At 50.1% G+C, this 22,528-nt stretch overlaps 1 protein-coding gene across 2 annotated transcripts in view; it reads right to left on the bottom strand.

Annotated features, from left to right (window-relative positions):
* Positions 1–17,026, bottom strand: part of SNX8 (sorting nexin 8) — a 55,440-nt gene extending 38,414 nt beyond the window's left edge. Inside the window, exon 1 of one of the 2 annotated variants that reach the window (XM_003895660.3) lies at positions 16,884–17,026. In XM_003895660.3, the coding sequence (XP_003895709.1) occupies positions 16,884–16,977 (94 nt within the window). In that variant the 5' untranslated portion in view covers positions 16,978–17,026. Of the gene's footprint in view, positions 1–10,065; positions 10,623–16,883 lie in introns of those variants that run through there. The other variant, XM_009202506.4, reaches the window with a different exon arrangement.
* Between the last annotated feature and the right edge of the window lie 5,502 nt (positions 17,027–22,528).

Raw genomic sequence — 22,528 nt, 5'->3', positions numbered from 1 at the left:
ATGGTGGCACACACCTGTAATCCCAGCACTTTGGGAGGCCGAGACGGGCAGATCACTTGAGGTCAGGAGTTCGAGACCAGCCTGGCCAATATGGTGAAACCCCATCTCTACTAAAAATACAAAATTAGCTGGGCGTGGTGGCACATGCCTATAGTATCAGCTATTTGGGAGGCTGAGGCAGGAGAATCGCTTGAACCCAGGAGGCACAGGTTGCAGTGAGCCGAGATTGTGCCACTGCACTGCACTGCAGCCTGGACAGTAAGAGCAAAACTCCATCTCAAAAAAAAAAAAAAAATACCTGCACATGCACATTTCTCGCAGCACAATTCACAATTACAAAGAAAAGGAATCAAGCTAAGTGCCAGTCGACCGATAAGTAGATATCGAAAATGTGGTCCATATACACCATGGGATTCTTTCCTTCTTTCTTTTTTGAGACAGAGTCTCGCTCTGTCGCCCAGGCTGGAGTACAGTGGTATGATCTCAGCTCGCTGTAAGCTCCACCACCCGGGTTCACGCCATTCTCCTGCCTCAGCCTCCCGAGTAGCTGGGACTACAGGCGCCCACCACCATGCCCAACTAATTTTTTTTGTATTTTTAGCAGAGACGGGGTTTCACCGTGTTAGCCAGGATGGTCTCGATCTTCTGACCTCGTGATCCGCCTGCCTCGGCCTCCCAAAGTGCTGGGATTACAGGCGTGAGCCATCGCGCCCGGCCTTACATCATGGAATTCTACTCAGTCATAGAAAAGAATGAAATAATGTCTTTTGCAGCAACTTGGATGGAAGTGGAGGCCATTATCCTCAGTGAAGTAACTCCAGATCAGAAACCCAAATACCACATATTCTCACTTCTAAGTGAGAGCTGAACTACGGGTACACAAAAGCAGGCAGGGTGGGATAACGGCCATTGGACTCTCAGAGGGCGGGAGGGGGTGAAGGATGAAAACTTACCTACTGGGCACAATGGACATTATTTGGGTGACAGGTACAATAAAAACCCAGACTTCACCAGCCAACAATTCATCCACATAACCAAAAACCAACCCTGAAGCTACTGAAATCAAGTTTTTTTTTTAAAGAAACATTTTAAAAAAACAAAAAATGTGAAAGCACCTAGCATGCTGCCCAGGGCCCAAGCTTTTCTTTATTCTTATCTTTAGAGAGGATCTCGCTCTGTCATACAGGCTGGAGTACAGTAGTGCGATCACAGCTCACTATAACCTCGAACTCCCAGGCTCCGGTGATCTTCCTGCCTCAGCCTCCCAAGTAGCTGGGGCTACAGGCATGCGCCATCATGAGCAGCTCAGTTTTTATTTTTTTGTAGAGGCAGAGTCTCACTATGACGCCCAGGCTTTGAGCTTTTCTTTTTTGTTTTGTTTTTGGTTTGGGTTATTTTGTTTTGTTTTGTTTTTTGAGATGGAGTCTCATTCTGTCCTTCAGACTGGAGTGCAGTGGTTTGGTTTGGTTTGCTTTGGTTTGGTTTGGTTTTTTGAGACGGAGTCTCATTCTACCTTCAGACTGGAGTGCAGTGGTTTGGTTTGGTTTGGTTTTTTGAGCCAGAGTCTCATTCTGTCCCCCATGCTGGAGTGCAGTGGTGCGATCTCGGCTCACTGCAACCGCAGCCTCCCAGGTTCCAGAGATTCTCCTGCCTCAGCCTCCTGGGTAGCTGGGATTACAGGCACACATCACCACGCCCAGATAATTTTTGTATTTTCAGTAGAGACAGGGTTTCACCATGTTGGCCAGGCTGGTCTTGAACTCCTAACCTCAGGTGATCCACCCGCCTCAGCCTCCCAAAGTGCTGGGATTCGAGGCATGAGCCACCACACCCAGCCTGGGTCTTTTTTTGTTTGTTTGTTTTGAGATGGAGTCTTGCTCTGTCCCCCAGGCTGGAGTCCTGTGGTGCGATCCCAGCTCACTACAACCTCCACCTCCCAGGTTCAAGAGATTCTCGTACCTCAGACTCCTGAGCAGCTGGGACTACAGGCGCAAGCTACCACACCTAGCTAATTTTTTGTATTTTTGGTAGAGATTGGGTTTTGCCATGATGGCCAGACTGGTCTCGAACTCCTGACCTCAAGTGATCCTCCCATCTCGGCCTCCCAAAGGGCTGGGATTACACGCATGATCCACCGTGCCCAGCCTGAGCTTTTCTTTTTTAATGGGCCTGTACTCCTGATACCAAATTCCCAGAGCAAACCACAGACAGAGCAAGCTGCTGACCAGGGTCAGGGCTCCCCAGAGAGCTGGGTTCCTCGACAGGACAACGGCATCTTGTTCTCATCAGGAACCAGACCACGCCTGAGATTCCATGGATAATCACAAACAGACCACGGACCATCCATCGCTGAGACCCAGGGAACTGCATATGAACCCCACATACACACACATGCACATGCAGGCGCACACCCACACACATCCACACACCCACACATATCCACACACACCCACACACCCACACACATCCACACACACCCACACACACACAAGCAGGACATGGGAGATGAAAGAGACCAGACCACAAAGGGGGGAAAAAAAATCACTGGTTCCACGTCACAAAACTGAAGTGCAGTGCTGGAAATAGTCACCACTCAGATGATTTCCTCTGACTCAAATCAGAGTTAAGGGGCAAGCGGAACCAGCCAAGGACATCAGAACCGTCCGTCCCACCAATCCCCCGGAACCCCCTTCTGAAAGGGTCCATTCGACTTCAGCTCATTCCGCAAAGCACCTCTCGGGTCTCTCATTTCAGGAACGTTTATCCGAGGGGAGGCCTGGCGATTTGTTCCAGAGTTAAAAAGGAATACTATTTTAGCAAATTGGGGGAATCTTGGAATAACTTGCCAAGTAGGAGGTTGGAGTTCCAAAAAGAGTCCTCGTCTCTGTTTAACTAAATGCCACCCATTCCTGGCTTATTGCTTTTTCTCTTTTAACCCTCCTCCTGGCTGTGGTTGCTTCGGTCTGAAAGTGACTCTGATTTTTTCTAGGGTCTCCTGATGTGAAAGTGAAAATATTTCAAAATATCTGACGGGGCTAAGTCTGTCTTGATCCTCACAGAGGCCAAATGAGAAGCACCTTCATTGGCCACCAACTTAGGTCGCTCCGAGAACATTCCAAGAAGTCACCCAGCATGATGAGCCGAGTGAGATACAACTAAATCCATGTAAGCAAACCTTTATTGATCGACGGCAAGCATAGCAAGGAAGAAGCTGCGCTTCCTTTTCCTGGCTGCCTTCAGGGTAGACAACCAGGAACGCAATTAATCAACCAGAAAATGTAACACCTCAGAAGTCGGCAAGAACAAATTACGAACTGTGAAAAATGTCACAGGAAGAGAAATATTTAGTCAGTTTTTCCCCCACGGCTAAATTTGCGCTGAACATGAAGATCTAGTTTTCCATGCAAAGAAGGCTGGACTCTCATCTGGTGTCTTACAGACCCCAACACTCCAAGAGCGGTTAACCAGGATGCTCAGATGATCTTAACGTGTTTAAGGGAACTCAGCCTGTGCCTCACAAAATTCAAGAAGTGATTTGGTTTTTCAGAGCTGGCAATCCAAGGAGATTTTATGTTCAACTTGAGATTTGATGTTCAACTCAACTGGAAACAAACCGTCTACACCCAGTTGTCCAGAATGAACTAAATATTTTCAGTAGACACGTTGCAAAGCTTTTTTTTTGGAGACAGAGCCTTGCTCTGTTGTCACCTAGGCTGGAGTGCAGTGGCACAATCTTAGCTCACTGTAGCCTCAATCTCCTGGGTTCAAGCGATCCTCCTGCCTCAGCCTCCCAAGTAACTGGAACTACAGATGCGTACCACCATGCCTGGCTAATTTTCTCTTTCTTTTTTTTTTTTTGGCAGAGAAAAAGTCTCACTATATTGCCCAGACTGATCTTTTTTCTTTTTTTTTTTTTTTTTAATTATTGAGACAGAGTTTCATTCTTGTCACCCAGGCTGGAGTGCAGTGGTGCAATCTTGGCTCACTACAACCTCCGCCCCCTGGGTTCAAATGATTCTCCTGCTTCAGCCTCCCGAGTAGCTGGGATTACAGGCGCCCGCCACCACGCCCAGCTAATTTTTGTACTTTTAGTAGAGATGGGGTTTCACCATGTTGGCCAGGCTGGTCTCGAACTCCTGACCTCAAGTGATCTGTCTACCTTGGCCTCCCAAAGTGCTGGGATTACAGGCATGAGCCACCGCGCCCAGCCCCTGTTGCGGAGCTTAAACCCAACCTTGAACGAGACAAGTAACCATTCTCCCACTAAACGACTTCGACACTCACCACAGGCATTCTGAATTTACATGGTCTTTCATTATACCCTGTTTCATAACTTTAAAGTGCATTCCTGTTCTGAAAAGATAAAAAGGACCTAGCACAATTGTCTAGGGTGTTATTTATGAGAAAGGTCTGTACAACTATCTCCCTCTAAGGAAAACCATCTGAAGAGGGAAAGCTCCATGCCTACGAATGGCTGCTTAACGTGGCCAGACACAAATCCCGCAGAGACCCTCACAGGCCAGGTCACACTGCCCACGTCCCAGCTGCGGCCGCAAGCCTGGTGTGAATTTCAGAACCACCACCTATTGGCCATGTGCTCACGGGCATATGACTACAAGGCAGGCCAGCCCCCAAATTGAGGCTTAGCCCAGAGGCTTCTAAGCTTTGTCTAGAAGGAATTCAAGGCTGAGCCGCTGGTGTTAGCAACTTTCATTGAAGCAGCAGCGCGCACAGCAGCAGCAGAGGGTCCTGCTCCTTGCAGAGTAGAACCACCCCTTTACCAGGGCACCCAGAGCAGCAACTCAGAGGCAGTGTTGCACTCCTATTTATACCTGCTTTTATTTATTTTTTTTTTTTTTGAGACGGAGTCTCGCTCTGTCACCCAGGCTGGAGTGCAGTGGCGCAATCTCGGCTCACTGCAAGCTCCGCCTCCCGGGTTCACGCCATTCTCCTGCCTCAGCCTCCCGAGTAGCTGGGACTACAGGCGCCCACTACCGCGCCCGGCTAATTTTTTGTATTTTTAGTAGAGACGGGGTTTCACCGTGGTCTCGATCTCCTGACCTTGTGATCCGCCCGCCTCAGCCTCCCAAAGTGCTAGGATTACAGGCATGAGCCACCGCGCCCGGCCTATACCTGCTTTTAATTATATGCAAACTAAGGGATGATTTAGGCAGAAATTTCTAGAATGGGGGTAACTTCCGGGCTGTCCAGTCATTGTCATGGAAAAGGGCGTCCATGTGTTGCCATGGTAATGGTAAACTGACATGGCACACTGGTGGGCATGTCTTATGGGAAGGTGCTTCTGCCCTGGACCTATTTCAGCTAGTCCTCAATGTGGTCCGCTATCCAGGCCCCGCCTCCAGACTCAAGTTCTGTCTCCTAATTCATTACCAAACTTCCATGTGCCTCAGTTTCCTCACCTCTAAAGTGAGGCTAGGACTACTTACTTCTCAGCTTGTTAGTTCACACGCAGACCCCAAGGAGAACGCAGAGCACACTGTCCAGGCTCTCAAACAGTTGGAGATCGGCCAGGCGCGGTGGCTCACGCCGCAAAAGAGTTGGGGATCAGTGGGACTCATTCTCCCACCCCTGCTGTGCAAAGAAGGACCGACTACATACAAATCCATCTCCCTAGCTGGGCGTAGTGGCTCACGCCTGGAATCCCAGCACTCTGGGAGGCCGAGGTGGGCAGATCACGAGGTCAGGAGATCGAGACCATCCTGGCTAACACCATGAAATCCCGTCTCTACTAAAAATGAAAAAAATTAGCCGGGCGTGCTGGCGGGTGGGCGCCTGTAGTCCTAGCTATTCAGGAGGCTGAGGCAGGAGAACGGCGTGAACCTGGGAGGCGGAGCTTGCAGTGAGCAGAGATCGCACCACTGCACTGCAGCCCGGGTCACAGAGCTAGACTCTGTCTCAGAAAAAAAAAAAAAAAAAAAAAAAAAAAATTCCATCTCCCCAAGGACTGGGGCAAATGGGAATAGGGTCGCCTCACAGAGTAACCCACCTTGGAGGGAAGCACGCCCATTTGCACATAACACAGCATCACTTTAAACTTCGCAGAAGCTTCCAGGAGCTTTCCTCCTTTCCTACCTAGCCAAGGAAGGAAAGTTAACCGCGCATGTGTCGTCCTGAGATAAGGAACTGCACACACAGAGACACTCCCCAGACTCTGAAGAGCTGAAAATGCAATTTCAAATCTCCTTTTGGTGCAAAACACCGGCAGTAAGTGGCCGGTTCTTGAAAGACAGGTCCACCTCCGGCCTGGACTGGAATTCCTCAGGAGCTGGGAGGTGAAATTTCGGGTCTGAAGATAATTAACTGTGCCCAGTCATGAATATCATCTGACTCTCCTTGACAGCCTTGGCCAGAGAGATGCTTTTGGCTTTTGACTGAGAGTGAGGTTCCCAGACAAGCCCTGCTGTTCCTGCAGATGCCGGAAGGTCTGGGTGCTCCTTCTTGCTGTGCTGCCGGGGGCCACCGAAACAGCTGGACTTAACAGAGCACCGGGCTGAGCCAGCAGCAGTCAGGCCTCAGAAACGGCTGGAGGCAGGGGAGCTCTTCCACTGAGCAACCGCAGTGCCCTCTGTTAGGAGCAGACCTTGATGCAAGAAAACGGATTTCACCCTGAAGGCCCCTCCCTCTGGGTAAATCCAACAGGACTTGGGGCATGAATACTAAGGCAGTCAGTCCAGATACTCCTACAAAATTGTCTTAGGAATCTCAGGTTTCCCCCCAACATTTTGTATTATTTTGTTGGTGGTGGTGTCTTTTTTTTTCTTTTTTTTTTTTTTTTTTGAGACAGAGTCTTGCTCTGTTGCCTGGGCTTGAGTGCAGTGGTGCGATCTCAGCTCACTGCAACCTCCGCCTCCTGGGTTCACGCCATTCTCCTGTCTCAGCCTCCCGAGTAGCTGGGATTACGGGCGCCCACACCACCACACCTGGCTAATTTTTGTATTTTTAGTAGAGATGGGTTTCACTATGTTGGCCAGGCTGGTCTCGAACTCCTGACCTCAGGTGATCCGCCCGCCTCAGCCTCCCTAAGTGCTGGGATTACAGGCATGAGCCACCATGCCCGGCCTGTATTGTATTATTTTGTATTATGAAATACTTTACGCATGCATAGAAAGGGCTATAAAACTTCTATGAACACTTGAACAAAATTATATATCAAACACGTGTAACCACCATCAAGGCCAAGAATTAAAGACAGCCAGACTAGGCGCAGTGGCTCACACCAGTAATCCCAGCACTTTGGGAGGCCGAGGCAGGAGGACTGTTTGAGCCCAGGAGTTCAAGACCAGTCTCAGCAACATCGTGAGTCCCTGTCTCTATAAAATAAAAAATAAAGACAGCGGCACCCCGGAAACACTCCTTCTACTGCACCCCTGACAGATCTGGGTGCCTTCCTCCCACCAGAGGGAACTACCAGCCTAATTCGTACAGCATCTTCCTCACTTTTCATTCAGTCTTATCCCCCATGTGAGCACCCCACACAACAGAGTCTATTTCTGCGTACTCTTGTGCTTCACGTAAACTGTCACCCAGGCTAGAGTCCGGTGGCGCCATCTCGGCTCACTGCAACCTCTGCCTCCTGGGTTTAATGGATCCTCCTGCCTCAGCCTCCTGAGTGGCTGGGATTACAGGCACCTGCCACTACACCCAGTTAATGTTTGTAGTTCCTGGTAGAGACGGGGTTTCACCATGGTGCCCAGGCTGATCTCAAACTCCTGAGCTCCAGTGATCTGCCCACCTTAAGCACCCAAAGTGCTGGGATTACAGGCGTGAGCCACCACGCCCAACCTGACAATTTCTTTTATAATACAATATTTTATTTTTATTTTTTGACATGGCATCTCTGTCACCCAGGCTGCAGTGCAGTGATGCAATCGTAGCTTACTGCAACCTTGAACTCCTGGGCTCAAGTGGTCCTCCCATGTGAGGTGCCCAACTAGGCGGAAGTAGCAGGACATGCCATTGTACCTAGTTAATTTTTTTAATTTTGGTAGAGATGAGGTCTTCCTATGTCACCCAGGCTGCTCTCAAAACCCTGGCCTCAAGCGATCCTCCCGCCTTGGCCTCCCAAAGCACCAGGATTACAGGCATGAGCTACTGCGCCCACCCCGGGACAAGTCGTTTTCTGGTTTGTTTTTTGTTTTTGAGACAGAGTCTTGTTCTGTCGCCCAGGCTGGAGTGCAGTGGCGCGATCTCAGCTCACTGCAACCTCCAGCAATTCTCCTGCCTCAGCCTCCTGAGTAGGTGGGATTACAGGCGCATGCCACCATGCCTGGGTAATTTTTGTTTTTTTGTGTTTTTTTTTGAGACGGAGTCTTGCTCTGTCGCCCAGGCTGGAGTACAGTGGCGTGATCTCAGTTCACTGCAAGCTCCGCCTCCCAGGTTTACGCCATTCTCCTGCCTCAGCCTCCCGAGTAGCTGGGACTACAGGTGCCCACCACCTCGCCTGGCTAGTTTTTTGTATTTTTTAGTAGAGACAGGGTTTCACCGTGTTAGCCAGGATGGTCTCAATCTCCTGACCTCGTGATCTGCCCGTCTCGGCCTCCCAAAGTGCTGGGATTACAGGCTTGAGCCACCGCGCCTGGCCTATTTTTGTATTTTTTTTAGTAGAGATGGGGTTTCACCCTGTTGGCCAGGCTGGTCTCCAACTCTTGACCTTGTGATCCACCCGCCTCAGCCTCCCAAAGTGCTGGGATTACAGGCGTGAGTCACCGCGCCCAGCCTCCGGGACAAGTTTTAATATTGATTCCATCTAACGCATCGTTTTCTGGAACACATGAGGCAAGAATATCTTTAACTGAAATTTTTTTTAACTGAAATTTTATCATATTAGCACTTTCGAAGCACAAATTTTATATTCCTTAATGCGCTGTTATACAGACATTAGGTAGAAAATTATGAAAACTACTCAGCAGTGTAGAAAAATGTCAAGGGAAAGAAACTAACTATAAAGACACATATTCACTCTGATGATAACTACACAAAAAGCAATGCACAGGAAAAAAGGAAATATACTAAAATGCAACGGCTGTTAAAGGGGTGGAATTACAGGTGATTTGTCTATAAAATTTTTGCACTTGCTGTTATATCACTTTGTATAACAAAATTTTCTGAAAGCGCCAATTCACACAGCAATAGCACGTTACTGGATCTGATTACAACTCGCTCATCAGGCTCCTAGAGGACATCAGCACAAATCAGGTTTTGGAAGATTCCTGGAAAATAACGTAATTGGGCTTCTTGAGAGATATTACCTAACCTGACCTTCTCCGGCCCCTACAACACTTCCTGGGGTGAATCAAACTTTGCATAATTTCACTTTAAATTTCCGTAACACACAAACTTCAATGCTTATAGGGAGCTAAAAAGACCCCCATTGACCCCCTGCAACACACCACAGAAACAGCAACACGCCTCCTACAACGCAGTCAACAAAACAGCAGGAAAGGGAGACCAGATTCTCCGGGAGCTGAACACACGGCCCTCCTCAGTCCTCCCAAAACAGATCCTACCCGATATTTTAATGCCAATATTTTCCCAAAAACACTTCTCACAACGCACTTCTGCCCGTTACGTCCGGTTATGTGATGTTCTTGGTGATTCTATAGTAGAAATACGCAGAGCGTGGGGGCGCTCCAGTTTCTCAGAGGGTGACAATGGGCCAGGTGCGGTGGCTCACACCTGTCATCCCAGCACTTTGGGAAGCTGAAGCCGGGTGCGGGGGCGGGGGGGGGGATCACTGAGGTCCCAAGTGCGAGACCGGCCTGACCAACATGGTGAAACCCCATCTCTACCAAAAATACAAAAATTAGCCAGGTGTGGTGGTGGACACGTGTAATCCCAGCTACTAAGGAGGTTGAGGCAGGAGACTCACTTGAACCCGGGAGGCAGAGGGTACAGTGAGCCAAGATTGCACCATTGCACTCCAGCCTGGGCAACAAGAGCAAAAACTCTGTCTCCCAAAAAAAAAAAAAAAAAAAAGGTGACAGTGACAATGCTGGTGACCAACAGCCAGGCTCTCCATGTGTTCTCGGGCTCTGTGCCTCCTACCTGCAGCCTCCGAGCTTCTAATACCACATGGCTCCTCTCAGACACAGCAGGTCCTGCGAAGCCACCCGCATCCAGCCAGCACCACCATCACCCCCGGTCTCTTCCCACCACCCGAGCAAACAGGATGGGCAAACATCTCTTTTTGTGAAGCATTTTTCTCAGGAAAGACAAAATAATACCAAAACAGAATTCCCCTACACGGAACACATCACTTTCTTGCTAACCACAAATTCTGGCAAAATCTGTTCTACATAACAGTGATTCAGTTAGTTCCTCTTTCTTCAAATGGACACGTTTTACCTTGCAAATTGTGTATGTGTGAGTGTGTGTGTGTGTGTGAGAGAGAGACGGAGAGAGTGACAGAGAGAGAAAGAGAGAGGATGAACAAGTTTAAAGACTGGTAACAAAAGGTAACAAAACATCTTTGCGGTGTTGTCAAGTCTTATGATATAAGAAATGTGATATCTTATAAAAATGTATTAAAATGTAATTCTATTCAAATATCTGAGACTCTGCTACACAGCAGATAGTATTGTGGATACTATGGTTAAAGAAAAAAAGGTTTCTGTTTTCTGGAGAAAATCAGAATTTAAAAAAAAAGTAACAAACTATATAAATAAAATAAACTTATAAAAAAATAAAAATAAGTTTGCTCATCAGGAGTTAACTACCAAAATGTGTGTCATGGCCAGTCACGGTCGTTCACACCTGTAACGCAGCACTTTGGGAGGCTGCGGCGGGCAGATCACCTGAGGTCAGGAGTTCAACCAGCCTGGTCAACGTGATAAAACCCAGACTCTGCTAAAAATACAAAAATTAGCTGGGCATGGTAGCACACACCTGTAATCCCAACTACTGGGGAGGCTGAGGTAGAAGTCACTTGAACCCGGGAGACGGAGGTTGCACTGAGGCTAGATGGCACCACTGCACTCCAGCCTGGGCAACAGAGTGTAAGACTCTGTCTCAAAAAAAAAAAAAAAAAAACAGGGGGGTCATGGAAGGGGGGGAAAGGGGGGAAAAGGTTTTTTCCCTTATCAAAAAAAAAATGGGAGGGCATAATTTAATCACCGTAAAATGCACAAACCCTTTTTTTTTTTTTTTTTTTTTTGAGATGGAGTCTTGCTCTGTCGACCAGACTGCAGTGGCACGATCTCGGCTCAGTACAACCTCTACCTTCCAGCTTAATGCAACTCTCCCACCTCCGCCTCCCGAGTAGCTGGGATTACAGGCGCTCACCATCATGCCCAGCTAATTATTGGATTTTTGTACAGATGGGGTTTCACCATGTTGGCCAGGCTGGTCTTGAACTCCTGACCTCAGGTGATCCGCCTGCCTCGGCCTCCCAAAGTGCTGGGATTACAGGCGTGAACCACCAGGCTCAGCCCCAAATCTGTTTTTTAAATAGATTTTTAAATAAATCTGTTTGTTATTACCCAGGCTGGCCTCAAACTCCTGGCCTCAAGTGATCCTCCTGCCTTAACCTCCCAAAGTGTTAAGATGACAGACGTGAGCTGCCACACCCTGCTCAAAATGTATAAGTAGGCCAGGTGGGGTAGCTCACACCTGTAATCCCAGCACTTTCGGAGGCCAACGCAGGTGGATTACACAAGGTCAGGAGTCAGCGACCATCCTTCCTGGCCAACAGGGTGAAACTTCGTCTCTACTAAAAACACAAAAATTAGCCAAGTGTGGTGGCACATGCCTGTAATCCCAGCTACTGGGGAGGCTGAGGCACAAGAATCACTAGAGCTGGCCGACATGGTGGCTCATGCCTGGAATTCTAGCACTTTGGGAGGCAGAGTTGGGCAGATCACCTGAGGTCAGGAATTTGAGACCAGCCTGACCAAGATGGAGAAACCCTGTCTCTACTAAAAAATGCAAAATTAGCCGGGCGTGATGGCACATGCCTGTAATTCCAGCTACTTTGGGAGGCTGAGGCAAGAGAATTGCTTGAACCTGGGAAGAAGAGGTTGCGGCGAGCCGAGATCGCGCCATTGCACTCCAACCTGGGCAACAAGAGCGAGACTCTGTCTCACACACAAAAAAAAAAAGTATAAACCTTAAGTGACAGCGCAATGAATTTTGACCAACGTATTCACGCACAGAACAAACCTGACATGAGCGAGCAGCTGCAGGTAAGGGCTGGTGGGAACCCAGGGTGCATGGAATCGCCCAGGCAAGAGGGGAAGGCTGGGGGAGGGGTGAAGGAGCACTGAGGGTCAGCAAAGGCCCTGGACCTGCCTCAATGACACTCAAGAAGTCATCGCCAGGTCAACGCAGACAAACAGCACGGAGCTTCGGAACCGAATGGAATGTATGGAATGCCATGGGATGAGCCGCAAGTGAAGCGTGACTCGCCCTCGTTCTAAAGAGTCAGTGTAGGGCCGCAGGACTGTATACGGCAGAGCCAGGATACACCGAGGTCATCTGTACATATTTCTATCCGTGTATTAATCAATCCCGAGAAATCAGGTCGGACGACCAAGCACACCTACCACACTCACTGCTGTTCTCACTCGATGTCACAATCATTGAGCTTCATAGCCTAAGAACAGGCCCTGAAAAACCCTTGTCCAGCATAGTCAGAGAACAGAATGTTCCGGTCAATCAGATATTTTGACAGGAAGAGTTTCAATATAAAATCCAGCCAGGCTCGGTGTCTCATCCTGTAATCCCAGCACTTTGGGAGGCCCAGGTGGGAGGATTGCTTGAGGCCAGGAGTTCCATACCAGCCTGGGCAACACAGCCAGACTGTCTCTGCAAAAAATTTTAAAAATTGGCCAGGCGTGGCCCGGCGCGGTGGCTCATGCCTGTAATCCCAGCAAGCTGGGAGGCCGAGGTGGGCGGATCACGAGGTCAGGAGATCAACACCATCCTGGCTAACACGGTGAAACCCCGTCTCTACTAAAAAATACAAAAAATTATCCGGGCGTGGTGGCGGGTGCCTGTAGTCCCAGCAACTAGGGAGGCTGAGGCAGGAAGGCAGGAGAATGGCGTGAACCCGGGAGGCAGAGCTTGCAGTGAGCCGAGATCGCGCCACTGCACTCCAGCCTGGGTGACAGAGCAAGACTCCATCTGAAAAAAAAAAAACTGGCCAGGCGTGATCATGCATGCCTGTAGCTCCAGCTACCCAGGAGGCTGAGGCAGGAGGAACACTTTAGCCCCAGAGTTTGAGGTTGCAGTAATGCCATGACATCCAGCCTGAGCAACAGAGTAAGACCCTGTCTCAAAAAAAAAAAAAAAAAAAGGAGATGAAGCCGGGCGCGGCGGCTAACGCCCGCAATCCCAGCACTTTGGGAGGCCAAGGTGGGCGGATCACCTGAGGCCAGGAGGTCAAGACCAGCCTGGCCAAGATGGCGAAACCACATCTCTACCAAAAATACAAAATACCAAATATACAAAAATACCAAAAATACAAAAATGTGCCAGGTGTGGTGGCACATGCCTGTAATCCCAGCTACTTGGGAGGCTGAGGCAAGAGAATCACTTGAACCTGGCAGGCGGAGGTTGCAGTGAACCGAGATCGCGCCATGGCACACCAGCCTAGGCAGAAGAGTGAAACTCTGTCTCAAAAAAATAAATAAATAAAAATAAAAGAAAAGAAATAAAAGAAAAGAAAAAAGACTATACTACACTGGGGAAACATGAGCACGTTTATACAAGGAAGTATATATTTCCTGAGTACACATATGAATAAAATGTGAAAACAGAACTAAAAGGATCCATCCCAAACTAAGAACAACGGTCACCTCTCAGGTACAGACAGGAGACAACTGCAGTTAGGGTGGGACTTTCACTTAATCTACAATGTTCTATTCTTTTTTAAAGAAAATACATTTATCCTTGCATGGCATAAGTGAAAGTTAAGTTTTTATAAAGGGGGTTGCCCTACAGAGCACTCGCAGCTTAAGCTTCAAATAATTCAAATAGAATGAGACTCTTAATGCGGAAAAGTACAACAAGCACATTTTTTTTCTGGCAACACCAAAGACGCAGGAGATTTCACAGTCCCCACATGAATACCACCAGTGGGCTCTGGCTGTGTGGTCAAAACCCTAAAAAAGAGGAAATTCAGTGTATACTTATAAGGCACAACAACCGCTCTTTCAAACCAACTTTAGTGAATGTGTAAGTCACACACATAGTCTCTGGACGATATTCAAAGACTTAACTTTTTTCTTTGCTGTTTTTGTTTTTTTTTTTTTTTTTAATTTGAGATGGGATTTCGCTATGTCGCCCAGGCTGGTCTCTAGCACCTGGGCTCAGGCAATCCTCCCTCCTCAGCTTCCCCAAGTGCTGTGATTTCAGGCGTGAGCCACAGTGCTTGGTCTCAAGGCTGAGGTTTTCTCACTGCAGCCCACCCAATCAGGGTCCCCACCAACACACATTCCCTTGACATTGCCTGCTTTGGGCAAATTACTTACCTCTGGATTTTAGTTTTCTCAGTGTAAAAAGACTGCTAGGCCAGGCCCACTGGCTCACGCCTGTAATCCCAGCACTTTGGGAGGCCGAGGGGGGTAGGTCATGAGGTCAGGACATCGAGACCATCCTGGCTAACACAGTGAAACCCTGTCTCTACTAAAAATACAAAAGAGTAGCCAGGCGTGGTGGAGGGCGCCTGTAGTCCCAGCTACTCGGGAGGCTGAGGCAGGAGAATGGTGTGAACCCGGGAGGCAGAGCTTGCAGTGAGCAAGATCCAGCCACTGAACTCCAGCCTGGGCGACAGAGCAAGACTCCGCCTCAAAAAAAAAAAAAGAAAAAAAAGACCTCTGCTATACCACTTCACCTCCCTGCCAGGATGATGACCAAGTTTCAACCAGAAGGACAGGCTACGTCCTGAGAGTCTGTGAGCCCCACTTTCAGACTTGCCTGGTTACCAGAAAGGGCCCTGTGAAGCGCTCCCTTGTCCCAGCTACCCCAATCTGTGGATCCCATTAGCACTCGTGATAAAATCACCACTGCCCCCAGAAAAAGCCAGCTACCTACAGGAATTCCAGGCCACATCAAAGGGAGGGCAGTCTCCCAGAGACACAGCTCGCTCGGGCGTACACAGCTCAGACTATCTCTAAATCACACCATTATGGTAGCCTCTGGAGTCTACTTCCGTGAGTCCTGAAGAAAATACAGTCCCCTATACCTGCACAGGACCCCTGAACCACCACCCCTCCAGCAACACCAAATTGCTTTACAAACTGAGGTAGCAGCCGCATTCCGATCCAATCACAGCCTATGATCCAATCACAGCCTACCGTTCCTAAGTAACCCCTCGTTCCTAAGTGACTCCTCGGAAGGAGTCCCACCTGGGGCCCACGCTGGCCTCCAACATGTGACTTCATGGACACAATGTTCTAACCATTGAGAACTATCACATGCCCCCCCTTACACTGATACAACGGAAAGGAAAAAGTAAGACCCATTCTAGAAGGACCTTCTTTCTAGACACAGTCTTCGCCTCGAGGATGCCCACCCAATGCAACAATCCCTCCCCTGCTCCCCACTGCCGTTTCTCCCTGACGAAGAAACTGTCTACCAACCCTCTAGAACTCATTTCAGTCATCACCTCCTCAGCGACACCTTGCCAGACCTCCCCGCAAGGGGATTCCTTGTGCTCCCATCAAGAAGAAACCATAATTCACACCAACACCCAACTACATCTCTTCTCTGGCAGGGAAGGAACATCCAGAAATAACGGGCACCCTCCTGTATTCCTTCTAATGTTTAGTCTCATTAACCCAAATCCCTTAAAGAGAAATACAGGAGGCCGGGTGCAGTGGCTCACGCCTGTAATCCCAGCACTCTGGGAAGCCGAGGTGGTTGGATCATCCGAGGTCAGGAGTTCGAGACCAGCCTGGCCAACATGGTGAAACCCCATCTCTACTAAAAATACAAAAATTAGCCGCGCGTCGTGGTGGGTGCCTGTAATCCCAGCTACTCAGAAGGCTGAGGCAGGAGAATCGCTTGAACCCGGGAGGCGGAGGTTGCAATGAGATCGCACCATTGCACTCCAGCCTGAGTGACAGAGTGAGAATCTGTCTCAAAAAAAAAAAAAAAGACATAAAAAAGACATACAGACCAGGCACAGTGGCTCATGCCTGTACTCCCGGCACTTTGGGAGGCCAAGGCAGGAGGACTGCTTGAGGCCGGGAGCTCCAGACCAGCCTGGGCAACATAGCAAGATCCCATCTCTACACAAATAAAAAAATTACCGGGCGTGACTGCACCCGCCCGTATTCCCAGCACTTTGGGAGGCAAAGGCGGGAGGATCACTTGAAAGAGAGAGAAATAACAGCTACACATCTATAGATTCGGTTCACAGATGAGAAAACAGAGGTCCTGAGAGGTGAAATCACTGGCCCAAGACCACACAACTGACAAGAGCTTGGGAGAGAGGAGGTGGCTAGGAAAGGAGCCCAAGTCCGGGGAAGTGGCCCCCAGGGCCATGGCTCAGCGTGACCTGGAAGGGCAGAAGAGCAGAGCCCCAGGACCGGGGCGAGGAGGAAACTGTCTCCGAGGACGCCTCTGAGAGCCCAGGGAACGCGCCTCGGAACGTGGCCAGCTGTAACCTGGACAGGGCTCTCCCGGCGCAGGAGGGCAGGGGACCCCGAGGGACGGAGGCGCGAGAGAGCACGGGGACCCCCAAAGGACAGGCGCGCGGGAGGGCAGGGGGACCCCCGAGGGACTGGGGCGCGGGGCCGAACGTGGGGCGCGGGGGCAGGAAACGAGTCGGGGGCCGAGCGCGGCGGCTGAGCCCCGTCCGCCGAGGGTGGTCGGCCCGCGCGCCCAGGGCAGGTGGGGGCTACCGTCACCCCACGCCCTACCTGCCGCCGGGGGATCCTCCTCCTCGTCAGCCTCCGCCTCAGCTGCCGCCCCAACTGCAGCCGCAGGCAGCGGGTCCATCGCGCGGCCAGTCATGTGAGCCCGCGCTCCCACGTGACTTCCTCCCGCGCCGCCCGGCCGCGCCGCCCTGCCGCGCCGCGTCCGCGCCCCGCCCACACCCCGCCTGGCCACGCCCCGTCCCCGGCGCGCCACGCCCACAGCCCGCCCCTGCTGGGCTCGCCACGCTCCTCGCCCGGCCTCGCCTCGCCTACAACTCGCCTAGCCACGCCCACATTCCCCTCCCCGTCCACGTGGACACGGCTTCTTTGTCCCTCCGTTGAACCTCCAGGCTTTCCACCTCCATTTCTTTCCTTCCATTCCACTCCATCTCCACTTGTCCACCATTCCCTTCATTCCGGTCCCATTCCATGTCCACCCCATTCCATTCCTTTCCACCACCATTCCATCCATTCCATTCATTCCACTCATTCCACTCCACCATCCACCATTCATTCATTCAACCTCTCCTTTTCATCCTTCCATTCATCCACTCACTCACTCACTGTCCACCATTCATTCATTCACCCTCCTCACTCACCATCCTGCATTCATTCCACCCACTCCTCCTCACTGCATCTCCCTTTCCATTCCACCATTCCATTCCATTCCATCCATTCCATCCATTCCATTCCATTCCATTCCATTCCATCCATTCCATTCCATCCACCATTCCATTCCATCCATTCCATTCCATCCATCCATTCCACTTGTCCATTCCATTCCATTCCATCCATTCCATTCCATCCCACTTCATCCATTCCATTCCATTCACCACTCCTCCTCATCCTGCTTTCATTCCATGACATCACTCACTGCATCCTGCATTCATCCATTCACCCACTCACTCACTCACTGCATCCCGCATTCATTCACACAACCACTCACTCACTCCTGCATCCTGCATTCATCCACTCACCCACTCACTCACTCACTGCATCCCGCATTCATTCACACAACCACTCACTCACTCACTGCATCCGCATTCATTCACACAACCACTCACTCACTCACTGCATCCTGCATTCATTAATTCACCCACTCACTCACTCACTGCATCCTGCATTCATCCACCCACCCACTGGCCCACTCAGGTTTGCTGGCTGCCACCAGGAGGTCAGGAAGCCCTGTGCTGGGTGCTGAGAATGCAAAGATGTTTCCTGTGCGTTCCTCAATCTGGAGGAGGCACAGATGGCCAGAGTGGAGCAAGTGTGCTGACTGTTCCAAAACGGGAGCACGGCTGTGGGCACACCGCAGAAGAGGGTGAAGGGTGAAGGGCAATCCCTTCCCTACATGGGTGAAGGGATCCCTGGATGGGTGGTACCGGAGTCAGGGCTGGAGGAATGAGGAGTTAAGCAGGAGGGCACGAAGGCTCTGAGACATCAGCTGCAGATGCTGTGGTCATTCCAGGCTAAAAGTGTGGGGGTTGGCATGGAGATTGATAGGCCTGCATCAGGAAGGGGCTTGTTTCCAAAGAAAGGGTCCTCGACCTTCTTTTTATTTTTTTATTTTTTATTTATTTATTTATTTTTTTTTGAGACGGAGTCTCACTCTGTTGCCTGGAGTGGAGGGCAGTGACATGATCTTGGCTCACTGCAACCTCCGCCTCCCAGGTCAAGCGATTCTCCTGTCTCAGCCTCCCGTGTAGCTAGTATTACAGGCGTGTGCCACCATGCCCAGCTAACTTTTGTATTTTTAGTAGAGATGGGGTTTCACCATGTTGGCCAGGCTGGTCTCGAACTCCTGACCTCAAGTGATCCGCCCACCTCGGCCTCCCAAAGTGCTGGGATTACAGGCTTGAGCCACTACGCCCGGCCATCCTGGACCATCTAACACTGATGTCACACAATGTCCGGGGAGTTGATTACAGTACGAATAGCCCAGAACCATGTCAGGTCCTAGGAAGCGTCCCCTTCTCACAAGGTAAGTAGTTCCTCTGGCTATAGCTGCTGGACCCTGCCTCGGTAACAGATGACGGCACCTAGGACACTGTGGGGTCCCAGCACCCCAGGACCTCCATGTGAGCAGGCACACCAGTGATGCTCTCTCCACCATAACTTGTGAGGCTGAGGTTGCAGTGAGCCAAGATGGAGATGTCCTTCTGAAGTGGATACATAACAGCTTTCCCAAGGCACAGTGGAACACGGCAGGATCCTGTGACCTCCCCACAATATCTGATAGCTGCTTCCTTCCTCCACCCTCGCTTCCTTCCAGCTGCTGTTGCCATCAAATAATGTACTCAGCACTTTCCCTGATGCCACGCACACATATATACTCTGCTCATTTCCTGATCATATTTTTATTAGAGGCAGGGTCTTGCTGTGTTGCCCAGGCTGGACTTTAGTGGCCCAATCATAGCTCCCTATGGCCTCAAACTCCTGGCCTCAAGCAGTCCTCCCACCTCAGCCTCCCAAGTAGCTGGGAGTAAGGCACACGCCACTATGCCCAGCTGTTTGCTACATATTTTTGGTCTCAAATTAAGATTATGGTATTTGCCCAATAGAATTACAGCTGGGGCCTTGATGGCTCACACCTGTAATCTCCGGCACTTTGGGAGGCTGAGGCGGGCAGTTCACCTGAGGTCAGGAGTTTGAGACCAGCCTGGCCAACATGGGGAAACCCAGTCTCTATTAAAAATACAAAAATTAACTGGATCTGGTGGCAGGCACCTGTAATCCCAGCTACTCGGGAGACTGAGGCAGGAGAATCACTTGAACCCACGAGGCGGAGATTGCAGTGACCTGAGATTGTGCCATTGTACTCCAGCTTGGGCGAAAAGAGGGAGACTTCGTTGAAAAAAATTTTTTTAAATTCATTGTACTCAGGTGGGCACAGTGGCTCCTGCCTATAATTCCAGCACTTTGGGAGGTCGAGGCAGGAGGATCACTTGAGCCCAGGAATTCTAGACCAGCCTGGGCAACATAGTGAGACCCCATCTCTAAAAAAAAAAAAAAAAAAAAAAAAAATTAGCCAGGCATAATGGCACACACCTCTAGTCCCAGCTACCATCAAGGCTGAGGCAAGAGGATTGCTTAAGCCCAGGATGTCAAGGCTGTGGTGAGCTGGTCGCATCCTCCAGGCTGGAGTGACCGGCCGAGTCCACTTGTCTAAAAATAAAAAATAAAAATAAAAAATTGTTGCACTAAACAATAAAAGTGGCGAATGCGGTGAAACAATACCTGGCAGCAGCACTGGGAGGCCAAGACCAGCAAGATCACTGGAGTTCAAGGACTCAGACCAGCCTGGTCAACACAGAAACCATCTCAACAAAAATACAAGAATAAGCTGGGTGTGGTGGGCCTTAGCCTGTAATCTAACTACTGGGGGGAAGCTGGGAGAACCATGGGCGGGAGGCAGGTTTGCAGTGAACTGGAGATCACTCCCTGCACTCAGCCTGGGTGACAGAGTAAGACCCTGCCTCAAAAAAAAAATAAAACAAAATAAAACTATAAATGTGGCTGGGCATGGTGGCTCATGCTGTAATCCCAACACTTTGGGAGGAGGCTTAGAGGCCCGGGCGGATCACCTGGGGTTAGGAGTTCAAGACAAGCTTGGCTGGCAGCCAAAACCCCATCTCTACTAAAAATACAAAAATTAGCTGGGTGTGGGCCGGGCACAGGAAACTACATACAACAATCCAACACTTTGGGAGGCCAAGGTGGGAGGTGGATCACAAGGTCAGGAGATGAGACCATCCTGGCTAACAAGGTGAGCCGTCTCTACTAAAAATACGAAAAAAGAAAGAAATTAGCTGGGCATGGTGGTGGACTGCGAGGCCTTGTGGGGAGGCTGAGGGGCAGGAGGGCCAGACCCAGGAGGTGGAGCTTGCAGTGAGAGCTGAGATGTGACTACGCAGCCGAGCTGACAGAGCAAGACTCCGTCTCAAAAATAAATAAATAAATAAAAATTAGCTAGATGTGGTGACAGAGCCGCATGATCAGCTACTTGGGAGGCTGAGGCAGGAGAATCACTTGAACCTGGGAGGCGGAGGTTGCAGTGAGCCAAGATCACGCCACTGCACTCCAGCCTGGGCGACAGAGGGAGACTACGTCTCAAAAAAAGAAAAAAAAAAGGTAAATCGTTATACAAGTATAAAAGTACAATAATAGTGGCTAGGGCCAGGCACAGTGGCTCATGCCTGTAATCCCAACACTGTGGGAGGCCAAGGCGGGCGGATCACCTGAGGTCGGGAGTTCGAAACCAACCTGACCAACATGAAGAAACCCTGTCTCTACTAAAAATACAAAATTAGCGGGGCGTGGTGTCGTATGCCTATAATCCCAACTACTTGGGAGACTGAGGCAGGAGACTTGCTTGAACCCGGGAGGCGGAGGTTGTGGTGGAGGACTTTTTTTTTTAATTCCTCAGATTATTCAAATGTGCAGCCCAGTTGGAAGACCCCGCTCTAAATTGAAAAATTTGTCTTATTCCTGTGAACATTTCCTGAGTATTTACTATGTATCAAAATTTGCTTGGCTAGTGGCTGGGCACGGCAGCTCACACCTGCAATCTCAGCACTTTGGGAAGCCAAGGCAGGAGGATGAGGCGCCCAAGAGTTCAAGACCAGCCTGGCAACACAGCAAGACCCTGACACTACAAAAAATACAAACAAAAGAATTAGCCCAGTGGTGGTGTGTGCCTGTAGTCCCAGCTACACCAAAGGCTGAGGTAGGAGGATCGCTTCAACCTGGGAGGTCGAGGCTGCAGTAAGCCATGATTGCACTGCTCCACTCCAGCCTGGATGACAGAGTGACGCCCTGGCTCCAAAAATAAAAACAAGGCCATGCACAGTGGCTCACACCTGTACTCCCAGCACTTTGGGAGGCCGAGGCGGGCAGATCACTTGAGGTCAGGAGTTTGAGACCAGCCTGGCCAACATGGTGAAACCCCATCTCTACTAAAAATACAAAAATTAGTCGGGCCTGGCGGCAGGTGCCTGTCATCCCAACTACTTGGGAGGCTGAGGCAAGAGAATAGCTGAGCAGAGGCCGGAGGAGATTACGTGACCAAGATGCCTCATTGCACTCCAGCCACAGAGCAAAGCGTGAACTTTGTCTCAAAAAGCCAGGCGCCCAGTGGCTCACGCCTGTAATCCCAGCACTTTGGGAGGCCAAGGCGGGAGGATCCTGCAGATCAGGAGATCGAGACCATCACGGCTAACATGGGTGAAACCCGTCTCTACTAAAATACAAAAATTAGCCAGAAGCGTGAGGTGGGTAGACGCCTGTAGTCCCAGCTACTTGGGAGGCTGAGGCAGGAGAATGGCATGAACCAGGCCAGACTTGCAGTGAGCTGAGATCCAGCCCTGCCTCCAGCCTAGGCTGACAGAGACTCTGTCTCAAAATAAATAAATAAATAAAATAAATAAATAAATGTGACCCGGTGCCGTGGCTCGCCTGAACTCTTCTTTGGGAGGCCAAGGTGGGTGGGATCACCTGAGGTCAGGGGTTTTGAAGATCCAGCCTGGCCTAACACTTTGAAACCCATCTACTAAAAAATACAAAATTAGCTGGGTGTGGTGCTGCATGGTCCAGCTACTCAGGGAGGCTGAGGCAGGACAATGGCTTGAACCCAGGAGGTGGAGGTTGCA

Source organism: Papio anubis, chromosome 4 (genome assembly GCF_008728515.1).
Source record: "Papio anubis isolate 15944 chromosome 4, Panubis1.0, whole genome shotgun sequence".
In the NCBI taxonomy this organism is placed as follows: domain Eukaryota; kingdom Metazoa; phylum Chordata; class Mammalia; order Primates; family Cercopithecidae; genus Papio; species Papio anubis.
This window is presented reverse-complemented; position numbering and strand designations above follow the sequence as displayed.